Genomic DNA, 11,822 nt, shown 5'->3' with positions numbered 1-11,822 from the left:
AATAAAACCTACAACAAAAACCAAATTGGCCTTAAAAAGATTAAGAGGCTGGAATGAAATCGGTGAGATTTGAGGGAATTATCTCTCTCTCTCTCTCTCTCTCTCTCTGCATATTTTTAGGGTTTGAATTTCGACGAAAAAAAAAAAAAGGACGAGAGGAAATTCACAATGAGCAACCATTCTTTCTCTCTCTACCGAAACAACCGAATCATTTTGGTCAACAAAATTACCCAAACATTAATGGCTGTCTAAGCTTGTCGGAGTAAGCTCAAAATCTTCCAGTTTAGGCGTAGCTCCTCCGCCCACAATATTAGCCCAACCTCCCGAACTTTCAAAAGTGATGGAGATGCCTTGAAATTATCAAGCAGATCCACTTCACCTGTGAAGCATTTGCATGTGGCAATGAAGGCAAATGCATGATCTCTTCATCCCTGTGTAGGATCTTGGCTTGTGCTCAATGTACACGGGGCAGCCTCAGGTGGTTTTTTCCGGCAACAACAAGAACAGGGCAGAATATCTTTTAGACGATGATGACAAGCTTACAAATATTATTTTAGGTGGAATAAGAATGTAATTGCACTGTACATTATTTTATTTATTTATTTATTGAATTTTCTTTGAAATTACTTCTTCTTGAGCTCATTTATCATCTTTTCTCATGTCACGGTTTATAATAAGAAATCCTCCCAGCCTACACTATTAAGCCAATCAATTCATCCGGATGTATTCTCCATTAAAACTCACTATTCTATGGAAAATTCACCAAAGGGGGATGTAGAGCAATCAAACTCACTACTTCCACTAAAAGATGCAAAGTGAAGAAGAAAAAGAAAAAGAAATCTTCTTTGAAAAAGCTAAAGGCCAAAGTGATTATTTTTAGTCTTAAAACGATTATTTATTGGGGCCTTTGAGTATGTGCTTGTGATTATTTTTATTCTTAAAACGATTATTTATTGGGGCCTTTGAGTATGTGCTTGTGATGACCTTGTGGTTTTGCTTGGACTAATTTTAATGAGAAATGCTAGAGCATCCTCTGGTGTTTTCCTAGAATGACATTGATATAATTAAAAAATTACATTTATGTCCTTTTGAATGGCATAGTAGTAATTTTTCAATTAAAAAAATTACATCTATGCCATTTCAGGAGAACACCAGGAGAACACAAGAAGATGCTCTAACATTCCTCAATTTTAATAGACAAGTAATAAAAAAATCACTTATCTAATCAAGTAGGTCTCATAAATTGTCTCTCACAATCACATGCCTAAATTCTCTCAAATTTGAACAGATAATTTGAAAATGATCATAATCGGATTTATTTATCAAAGAATTAAATCAAGCCATTTATCACACAACCTCGAAATTAAATCAAGCAATTAATTACCGGATCTAAGAAGATCCAGCCAATTAAATCCGCATCTTCTCCATTTTAAATTTAAAATTAATACATCTAACGATATAAATGATATTATATTATTTAATTTTTTTAAAATACGTGTTAGCATTAATTTTATATACACCGATAGATACATCAACTTTAAATCTTGACCAAAAAATATATAGTCTAAATTTAATTTATTTAAAATGGAAATCATCCTGTTCGTTTTCCTATATAAAGAAGACATTGTAGCTGCTAGACAGGGACAATTTTTGAGAGTAAATTCAGTCAAATTACATCTTTGACCTCTTCCTAGAACTTTATTGGTTTTATTGACCCAAGTTACTTAACCGAACGATCTAAAGATCAGACCTACAAGATAGCCCTGCATATATGAAAGCAAGATGAAAAGAACATCAAACTCACAGAGAAACTTGACTAATTATTTCCAATTAATTGAAAGTAAATGAATAACAAGAACCAGTTATGCTACCAAGAGTCATCATTTACGATCCCTCTGCTATGACATGGCAACATGTACAAATCACGGGCCTCAATCTAAAATAATTATCACGTACCAGCATGTTATAAAACCACAAATGAGAAGACAAGAAAGCTCAGACATCATTTGTTTCAACTGTCAAGTTCTGTATGCCCAGATCATGGCACAAACCATGCACAAAGTGGAGAATTGCACTATCATCTATCCCTTTCTTCACCTGTAAGTTTTTCAACCACCAAAAGAAATCACTAAATTACAGATCTTTCAAGCATTTAGACAAAAAGCTACCACGTCTCCAACCAGAATGTAAACAAAATCTTACTATACTGCGGGGAAAATTTTGGTGCAAGAAGATTGACTACATTCAAAAACTCACCTGTATTGAGACAGAGCCAACAACATGACCAGGGAACGATTCCCAGAAACGAGCCTGTGTAACTTCTGACACATCTTCGCGGGCAGTAATCTAATGTCAAAAAGGTTATACAACATCAATGAAAAACATCTTCCACCCTTTTTCTCTTGTGGCCGTGTATTTAGCTAAAAACCTATAAACTAAAAGGAAAGAAAATCACCTGTCTCCAGCATTTGCTTAATGCTGAAGTTGGAATGCTGGGTGGTGCCTGTTGAAGCAAGATGCCTCCAGTCGCTCTAAACAGGGGCATGACAAGCATAAAGATTGCAACTGAAACTAGCCCCAAGCACAATACTTCAGCATTCTGAACCCTGAAAAGTATAAAACGCAAATTACAAGGGAAAGAAAAGGATTCAAAGGGAAGAGGGGAGATGGCGCCTTTGGGGAATTTTCATTTTGAAGTCAGGGATAAGCGCTGGGAATTGGCAAAACAGTAAAAAAACTTAATATTAAGTAGCAATTACCCGAGGGACAAAAACCAAGATGCCAATATTAAACCTGCACTGAGAAACAAGCAGAGTACACCAGCTTAAGAAGGATGGACATAAAAGGAAGAGAAAAGGAGCACAGACATGCAACCATGTATACTTATAGCACACGCAGGAGAGAGAGAGAGAGAGAGAGAGAGAGAGCACATCCTACCTGCGAATGGAATCTGCAAGAACATGTAGGCAAACTGAATGGTAATTCATATCTTCTGCATTTCTGTAGACTGCAAGTGATATGATAAGAATATTCAGGAGAAAAGGTTCCTATATACATTGGTGACATGGCGTCCAGTCCTAACACTCAAGAATTTAAACCCTACAATGGTAGTTATCATTATAGTACTAGAGACGCCGTGCACGCGAGACACTTTCAGCATAAACATAGATTTACAAGAAGAGGGAGGCAATATGAATTCACCATAAAACTTTCAGCTCACCCCTCCCAATATCTTCCCCATTGCCTTGAGAAGTATCTCATAAAGGTTAAATCAAATTAAAGGAGCCTATGTGGAAATATTAACATTGTTATCTAGAATTTTTTTTTTTTTTTTTTTATATGACGATGAACCCCTCCAAGGCAGAACCACTTCATGTACCCACCCTTGTTAAGTAAACTTTGGATCTGTATAAAGCGCCCCCTCCACACAGATCTAGTAATACTCCGGCTTCGCCGACAGGCTAGCCTTAATGAATTGTTTACACCCAAGGGGATTCAAACCTTAAACCTCATGGGACTACCATAAAGACCAATACCCTTACCACTTAAGCCAACCCCTTGGGGTTTGCTATCTAGATATCAATGAGCAAGCATCCATGAGAATCAAATAGACAGTTGAACAACATAAGCAGGTCCTATCACAGACACTGAGACACTGATGCATGCCTAGGGTAAATGCTTGGTTCATTTAAACAACCATGTTAGACAAGTTGTAACAGTCTTAAACCACAATACTCATAGCATCAAGAATTTTTTCCCTGGATAAACAGCAATTGAGTTCAGCCAGTAAACGTAGATGTGCCTCTGGTTGTCTTACATGTCAAGTTGAAATAAGGAACATCAAGGAATGTACTAAAACCAATTCACTAAACAGAACATGAAAGCATCCAGAGCAATGCATGCCATGTATTCTTCTAGTAAGTACATGGTGCCCCAAGAGAATCAGGGTGTAATTGCAGTACGCTTCTCAATTGGCCAAAAATGAAATAAAAGAGGAGGGAAATATAAGCAAATACTGAGGCTATGAGGAATGGTTCCAAAAGTGACATTTATAAAGTTTGATTTCATGGCTTTGCTCACACAAACAAGTAGGCTCGATTATCAAATGATTTTTCCCTTTTCAAAAAGCAAGGGAATTACCATGTTCTTGAACAAAATGCATTGATACAAAGGTAAATATAATTTAAGCATATAAATACTTATAGGGAGACATGCACTCTCATGCAACTTAAAAGAAACTAAATCACAGTGACCTCAATTAAAATCTTAAACTGCAGCAACACTTACCAAGATTTCTGCGAGCATAATTTCGGAAGAACAAAACACCAATAAGATTCACCAATAAATTTGTCACCGCCGAAACAATCGAGTAATGCCTATAATCATTGGTGGTTAGCAGAGATTAATAAAAAATAAAAATAAAATCATACCCAAATAAAACACAAACACAGAATTAGGAGAAAGGAAGGTAGGATAAATACGCAGTAAGCTAGCATTGGGTGGTAAGTTCACAGCAAATAACAATAATAATAAAACAATGATGATGACAATGATAAAAATAATAATAGCTGTATCTAAGACAAGCTAGGTATCATACTTAGTTACTTACAATAATTTTTTTTATAAGTAATTGCAACTCAATTCATTGAAAGCACAGAGGGGCGCAACCTTATACACAGAAAGTATACAAGAGAGCCCCTAAAAGGGACGAGAAGATAATAGATTTAAAAATTCTACATAAGAAGTTACTTACAATATCGCATAACAGTTTAACAAAATTATAAAGCAAACATTTTAAGTGAGGATATCCTGGCTAGAACATGAATAAGACTAAAGAGGCTCTTACATGCCTCGTATATTTAACTAAAGAGCCATAAAAGACAGCAAAACTAAATGATCTTGAAATACATGGGTTTACACCAGAAAATTTAAGGGGAAAAAAAAAAGAGAAGACATGCTAGATAGTCAGAACCTAGTAATCATAGAGCACAGGAGCTGATACGCAACCATAGGCACAGATTAATGAATCCTCTCTTAAATACAATAGACCATCTGGCTCATCAAAATCTGCAGATCAACTTACTTGTGCTCGGATTCATCTTGGATGAATGCATGAAGTGCTTCCACAGCTAGGGAGAACGACAAAAACATAAGAAACAGCTGTCTACACATGCAACAGAATAAAAAAAAATCCACTTGTTAGCCCAGATAAAAATAAAAAATAAAAAAGGTATACAATTTTACTATTAACTAATTCCCAAACTCAGAGACTTAAAGGTGGAATTGAAGAATCTGAACAGTTATTAAATAATTACCATAGTGACCAATGAGCAACCAAGTGTGCTCTCAAGGCCGACTTGATAAAGGCTTATGATACAGCTAATGGCATTTCCCAATAGCGCATTGAGAAACTGTTGGTTTCCTAAAAAAAAATGCGGTTAGGTGGATAAAGGAGTCCATTTCCTCTACCAGGTTCTCTATCAGTATCAATAGGAAACCCTATGTCGAGGCAAGAGAACCCTATGTCGCCCTACCTTTTTGGGCTAGCAATGAAAGTTTTCTCGGGCTTGATGAATGACATGGTGGTTGAAAGAAAGTATAAGTTTCACTGGAGATGTGAGAAGGAGAAAATATCACACTTATATTTGGCAGATGGCCTCTTCATCTTCTGTAGGCTGAAGTCAACTCTATCTCCCAAGTCACTCAGTGCCTTAATCTATTCAAGGAACTATCACGCCTTTCTCATGTCCTCATGTGTGGTCTGCCAGTGAATGCAGGAGAATAAACATTGAGAACCCTAGGTTACAGTGTTCATACTCTCCCAGTTAGATATGTTAGAGTGCCATTGATCTCTTCCTCACTCAAAGGTTCAGATGTAGAACTCTAGTGGATAAAATCATGTTAAGCCTAAAAGTTGGATGTGTAGAACCCTTTCTATGCTGGGAAATTAGAACTGGTGAAGACGACTCTTCACCGTCCAAGTTTATTGAGCTTCCTTATCTATCCTTCCTAAGATAGTGATCAAGCACGTTGAACAAACCTTAGATCATTCTTGCGGAAGGGCACTAACTTGAGCACCAAAGGTGCTAAAGTTGCTTGGGAATATGTCTTCCTAAGAAGGGAACCTGGGTACTAGGAGCCTGAAACAAAGGAATAAGGCGGCTATAATAAACATCTCTAGCACATATGCGCTGACAATAACCAATCAGCATGCTCAAGTTGGGTTCACACATGCCTGATCAGAACTACGGCGGTTGCTTTGCTTTGATAAAAAAACATTGTTCAGAAAACGTCTCCTTAATTTTCTGGTATTCGGTGTAGGTGAAAAATACTGGTCCGTGGTCAATGAAAAATGGTTTCCGAGCCAAAAACAAATTTGGCTCTGTAGGGGGAATGGTTTATGCATCTCAAGGTGTAAACCATTTTATGGAACATGTCACCACTCTCTCCCCTCTTCCTAAATCGCAGCACGACCCACCCTCCCAGAGAAACTCAATTGCCACCCTCCCTCCATGCCACCCCCTTCCACCTCTCGCACACCAACCCTTGACCAGTCGCAAACCCCACTCTACAAAGGAACCTAGCCACTCCCTCCCCTTGGCACTACTCTCCTCCGCTTGTCGCCCATCATCCCCCTTGCTCAGTCACAACCCCTCCCCACCCCTTGCAACTACCCTTGTCCCCCCTTTCATTACAGTCCCTCAACAACTCTTCCTCCCCTACAACTCTCCCCCAATGTTGCAACCTCTGTCCCCTGCATCACAGTGCTCCCACCCCATCACAGACCCCCAAACTACCGTAATCACCACCCCTCTCCCAGCGTATGTGGTCTTTTCTTAATTGATGGCGGCAGAATTTGGCAGTACCCCACGGTTTTGAGCGGTTTCCAATTAGCTTCTTATTGAAGGAAAATATTTTGTATCAATCAAACAATAGAAAAAAATTTCGACATTATTTTCAAGGTCTCAATTAAATAATGAAAAATCAGTTATTTTCCCCAAAAATATTTTTGAGGGAAAACATTTTCCCTCCAAAAATATTTTACATTGAGAAAAAAATGCAACGTAACCACTAATGGAGTCGAGTAGAAGTGGCCTGCTGCTCAGTCCTTGGAATGGAAGGAAACTAAGAATGCTACTCCTAAGGAATTAAGCCCAACCTATGAGAGATGATCAAGTGCAATGGGAATGGGATCCACCTGGAAAATTTTCTGTAAGAGGTGCATGGACAGAGCATTCAATCTCCAGACCCAGAGGTGGAGTAGCACAAAATCGTTTGGCATAAAAAAGCTATTTTCCGCCATGCAATAATTCTTTGGTTAACGGTCCTGATAGGTTCAATACTCAAGCCAAACTGCATGTCAATTACATAGCCTAGAACGTTAAGTATAACCTTTGTGGGCAAGGGGTAGAAGATGTAGACCATTTTTTCTTCTCCTGCCCCTTCCCTAAGCACATGCAGTATCTGCTATATGATAGGTATAATCTCCCATGAATTCACAGAGGATGGCAGGAGACAATTGGTTGGATGATTCAAAATTTAAAAGGTTAGTCCCTCATGAACAAGATATGCATACTTATACTTGCTGCTACCATTTATACAATTTGGAGGGAAAGAAACACAAAAACCATTAAGGATACAACTAGGGATGTCCTAATGTATTTCGTAATATAATGTATTAGATAAGGATTACATGTAATAACCTTCATGGTTTTACACCATTTTAAGAAAATCAGAGACTGCAAAGATCATGGGGTCTTTTAATGATTTTTTGAGCCTGGGTAGTCCCATAGAGGTCTATTTTGGTATTCGAGTTAGGGTGGGAACTTTGATTTAGTCTGTCCATCTTTTCCTAGATGTTGTGGTTCCAGAGTACCCTGACTTATATTATTAACAAAACAATGTAAACATGTCAAACACAAACGACATATTTTATATGCATAGGATATAACATAGATAGGAAGTATTAAAACACCGTGGCTTCGGACCATAACCTAAAATAAAACCAGTATCAGTGCCCAAAACAGTGTCAACATATCTGCTCGTGTGCACAACACAGAAAAAGATATTGCAATAGAAGTGTCCTTAATATTTTAAGCTAATGAAAGCATCATGATGTCATTTTGAAGAACATTTTTCTGGTCTGCTTATGCAATAATGGTTAAAAATACTATCAAGTGGGCGATGTCAAATACTTACAGCATTTGTGAAAGCAGACAAAACTTCTAGCCTCTTGTACCTGATATAGAGAAGAACTGCAATTAATCAAACTCATTCCTATCAAATCCATTATTAGTCTAGATGTGATCATAGGAACAAAATATGATTCATTTCCAGATAATAATTATTTGAGGGAAGTTGGGATGAAAAAGAGAGAAGGGGTTTTATCAAAACAACAATTTACAATCAAGCAGTACTTGGCAGGGAACACTTATGAGAGATGACACTATCAAATTCAAGAAAAACTAAAGCAATATCAACAAAGTGACAAATGGATTTATTCAACAATACACAAAATATCAATCCAGGTTGAATTTCTTGCTAAGACGATAGTTTCTTATCTCACCCGTAAGTGTAAACTCTATCAGGCCTTTTTCTTGAAGCATCCATTGCAAACAACGAAAATGTCAATAGGCCACAGCCAAAAGTTAAATGAAAGGCGTCGGAAACCAAACCTGAAAAGACACCGGCAATCAAAACAGAAAAGGTTAATAAAGAAAATAAAATGAAAACTTAGGGATTAAATCATAAACTAAAAGAGAGGATGAAAATTAAAATCAGCAGAGACTTCTCTTTTGAACCCAGGTGATTTTAAATAGCCTAGCTTCAATTTATAGTCCCATCTTGTACAGAGTTCCCGAAAATGAATAAAAAGTGAGCACTTACAGACAATGAATAAATTTCGAAACACAAAGGCAAAAATAAAATTGACAGAAAAGAAAAACGGTTAGAAAATGACTGAAGCAACAAGCATTTTGTAAAACTTAGGGGGCACTTTGGAAAAACCCAAAACAGACCAACCACAGCTATGATTGAAATGGGCCAGTTTAGGCAAGTTTTGCAATCCTAATAAAGCCTACTAACTAGTTCTACTTATTCTAATTTAGGGCTAAAAACTGGACCAAGTACGTCCCAGAAATAATGATGAAGGCAACTGAAGGCATGATGAAGGCAACTGAAGGAAACAGAAGTCGTGAAATGGCAAGTAGTGACAGTAAAACCTTATGTGTGGTTTTCTTCCACTTCTCTTTCTTCTATCTCTCTAGATTTGAATAACCCCCCCGCCAAAAAAAAAAAAAAAAAAAAGTCTAGCATGAGACTAACTCCTGCTCTGCGACCTACGTTCAAAACCCATAATCCATATACATCTACTGGGTTGTTTCCTTGGCAGTTCTGTTTCCATGAAGAAGACATTCAGATTCTTCCCATTTTCTTTTGAAAATTACAACATGATAACTGAAAATCGCCACTAAATAATCTTCCTTCACTTCCTCATAGCAATAACCACAAAAAAGACTATGGGAGGTGTTTACCAAACAGCATTTACAATAGAATTAGAATGTCATCAAATTTTTTTGCAAAACAGAAATAGAGTTAAACCACTTAACGCTCTAAAGTAAAAACTACCCTTACAAGACTATGCAGAGGAGTTAGTTTTGAATCAAGCTACTGTATAGCCCAAACACATACAAAGTATTTTACTCCGCAAATCAATTTCAGTGCTGGGATTATCACCAATCAGTTGCAACCAATTACAACTACAAAACACACAATCATAGCTTATAGGAAGCTATCATATATATAATTCGCAAGCTAACAGAGTCAGCATGCAGGAATTGCTGAATAAAGGCAAAGAGAGATCACTGTGCTTACCCACACGCCCTGTAAACAGGCCGATAGTTAACTCTGCGGTCGAATACGCCACGTTAAGCGAAATCATCACGAACAACCTCTTCATGTACCTATTTCCGGACCTCAAGATCCGGAAAACCGAAGAAACAAACAACAAAACCGAGAATTTATCGGCCGATCCATTTCCCTCCCCGGAAAACGTATCATTTTCGTCTAAAGAGTAGAAGAACCCGGGCGGAATGTCAATGCTCGAGACGCTCCGCGAAAGTAGAGGCTTCGCCGGGTCGTTCAGATTGATCGAAATAGGCGTGTGAGGCTCTCGCGATTGATCGAAAGAAGCTTGGCGCGAAAACGCCAATCTCCGGTCGCTCGCGCCGATACCGAAACCCGCGTTCCACGAATTCTGGTGCTCGGTTTCCGATGGAGTATAAAATTTGAATGAATCGCTCTTCTCCATTTCAATCCGAATCCCCAAATCCAATTCTCAGACTCAAAACCCTAATTCCCCGCCTGATTTCAAATTATATTGGAAAAATAAAAAAGAGAAAGCTCTAATAAAAAATCGTAGAAGTTCGAATGATCAGACTCGGATAACACACTAGAAGAATAAAAATTAAAAAAATTAAAAATACCCTAGTTTCACACAGTGATTTTGAAATCGAAGCTCGTGAAGAATGAATCTGATTTATTCTTTAATTCTCGTCCAAAAGAAAAAGGAAAAGAGAAGTGAAAATTTTGTTTTATTTTTTAGCAGAGCTATGAGATCGTAGATTGAAACAAAAAAAACGAATCTGACATGAAAGAAATGCAAAGTTCTACGCAGATGGAACTACGAAAGTGTAGCTCGGGGCGAAGACGCAAGTCAAGTAAACGAGTGGGGAGTCGTCGCAAAACTGCTAGTTTTAGATCAAAATGTCGCGCCCAAACGCCGGCTAAAAAAACATCAAAAATCTTTTCCTTTTTTTTTTCCGTTATTTATTTATTTATTTAATGAATAAGCATCCTATTACTAAACAACAAACGATCTCGAACGTTGAACCCCCATCTGCAACATATATAGCTTTATTTAACGGTCGAATTCTCATGACAACCTAGAATCAATGAACACATTCATAAAAGTAACAATTAGATGTCCTCCAGGATTAATTTAATCGGCCGGAGACCACGTCTCATGAAGTGGAAGTCACTAGTTCGAATCGCCTCTCCCCCACTTACGTGAACATGTCAAAAAAAAAAAAAAAAAAAAAAACACTAACAATTAGACTTGATGTTTTCTAAAATCTATAAAGCGCTATACTGCTTCAATTGATAATGATATTCTATATGCATCAATTATCTTAACATCAGCACTAAATGTTGATTTGAAAATCATTATAGCAATAGAAGTGATCAATATCACGTGTCATCTTAAACAAATTTTGATAATTAATAATGATATCCTATATGCATCAATTATTTTCACATCAGCACTAAATATTGGCTCGAACTCTATTATAGTAATAATTAAGAGTTATCAATACCACGTGTCATCTTAGACAAAATTCGATATTTTGAAGTTGTTCACCTTTCACCGCTCCGATCCATCGCATCAAAATTCATATCTAAACCCTCCTCACATGTAAGAACATCCGCATCAAAATGTACATGCAAATCAATTTTAATAGGTTGTTCGAACGAAATATTAAAACAATGATGATTGACCTATTTGGTTAGGGGCGAAATTTTTTAAGCCTTCTATAACTGACGATAATTTTGTATAAGGTAAAGCCAAATTGTATGAAACGGCTCTCCAAAGCTAAGTTCCAACCCCTTTCAAACAATTTTCTCAAGTTTTGACCCCACACAGAAAATTTTAGTTCCACCTCTATTCTATATATCGAGTACGAGTATCTCCGACAATGTTTTTTTTTTTTTTTAAAAAAAAAAAAAAAAAAAAAAAAAAAAAAAAAAAAAAAAAATCACTTATAATT

The 11,822-nt window shown here is 37.1% G+C and overlaps 1 protein-coding gene across 1 annotated transcript; it reads right to left on the bottom strand.

Annotated features, from left to right (window-relative positions):
• Nucleotides 1-1,800: 1,800 nt before the first annotated feature.
• Nucleotides 1,801-10,770, bottom strand: LOC133874190 (metal tolerance protein C2). Its single transcript, XM_062312042.1, has 10 exons — nt 9,874-10,770; nt 8,567-8,675; nt 8,200-8,239; nt 5,084-5,160; nt 4,288-4,376; nt 2,938-3,007; nt 2,760-2,798; nt 2,456-2,606; nt 2,257-2,346; nt 1,801-2,097 (listed from the first exon to the last, which is right to left on the bottom strand). The coding sequence occupies exons 1-10, from the start codon at nt 10,307-10,309 to the stop codon at nt 1,996-1,998; spliced, it is 1,203 nt and encodes a 400-aa protein (XP_062168026.1). The 5' UTR covers nt 10,310-10,770; the 3' UTR covers nt 1,801-1,995.
• Between the last annotated feature and the right edge of the window lie 1,052 nt (nt 10,771-11,822).

Source organism: Alnus glutinosa, chromosome 7 (assembly GCF_958979055.1).
Source record: "Alnus glutinosa chromosome 7, dhAlnGlut1.1, whole genome shotgun sequence".
In the NCBI taxonomy this organism is placed as follows: Eukaryota; Viridiplantae; Streptophyta; class Magnoliopsida; order Fagales; family Betulaceae; genus Alnus; species Alnus glutinosa.
This window is presented reverse-complemented; position numbering and strand designations above follow the sequence as displayed.

What these genes read in the sequence shown, in the direction of transcription:
- LOC133874190 (XM_062312042.1), bottom strand. Translation starts at nt 10,309, where the DNA reads ATGGAGAAGAGCGATTCATTCAAATTTTATACTCCATCGGAAACCGAG. An exon ending in GATAGAGTTTACACTTACGG is followed by an intron (nt 8,240 to 8,566) that starts GTGAGATAAGAA and finishes TCTCTATATCAG; the next exon opens with GTACAAGAGGCTAGAAGTTT. An exon ending in CAAGATGAATCCGAGCACAA is followed by an intron (nt 4,377 to 5,083) that starts GTAAGTTGATCT and finishes CAATGATTATAG; the next exon opens with GCATTACTCGATTGTTTCGG.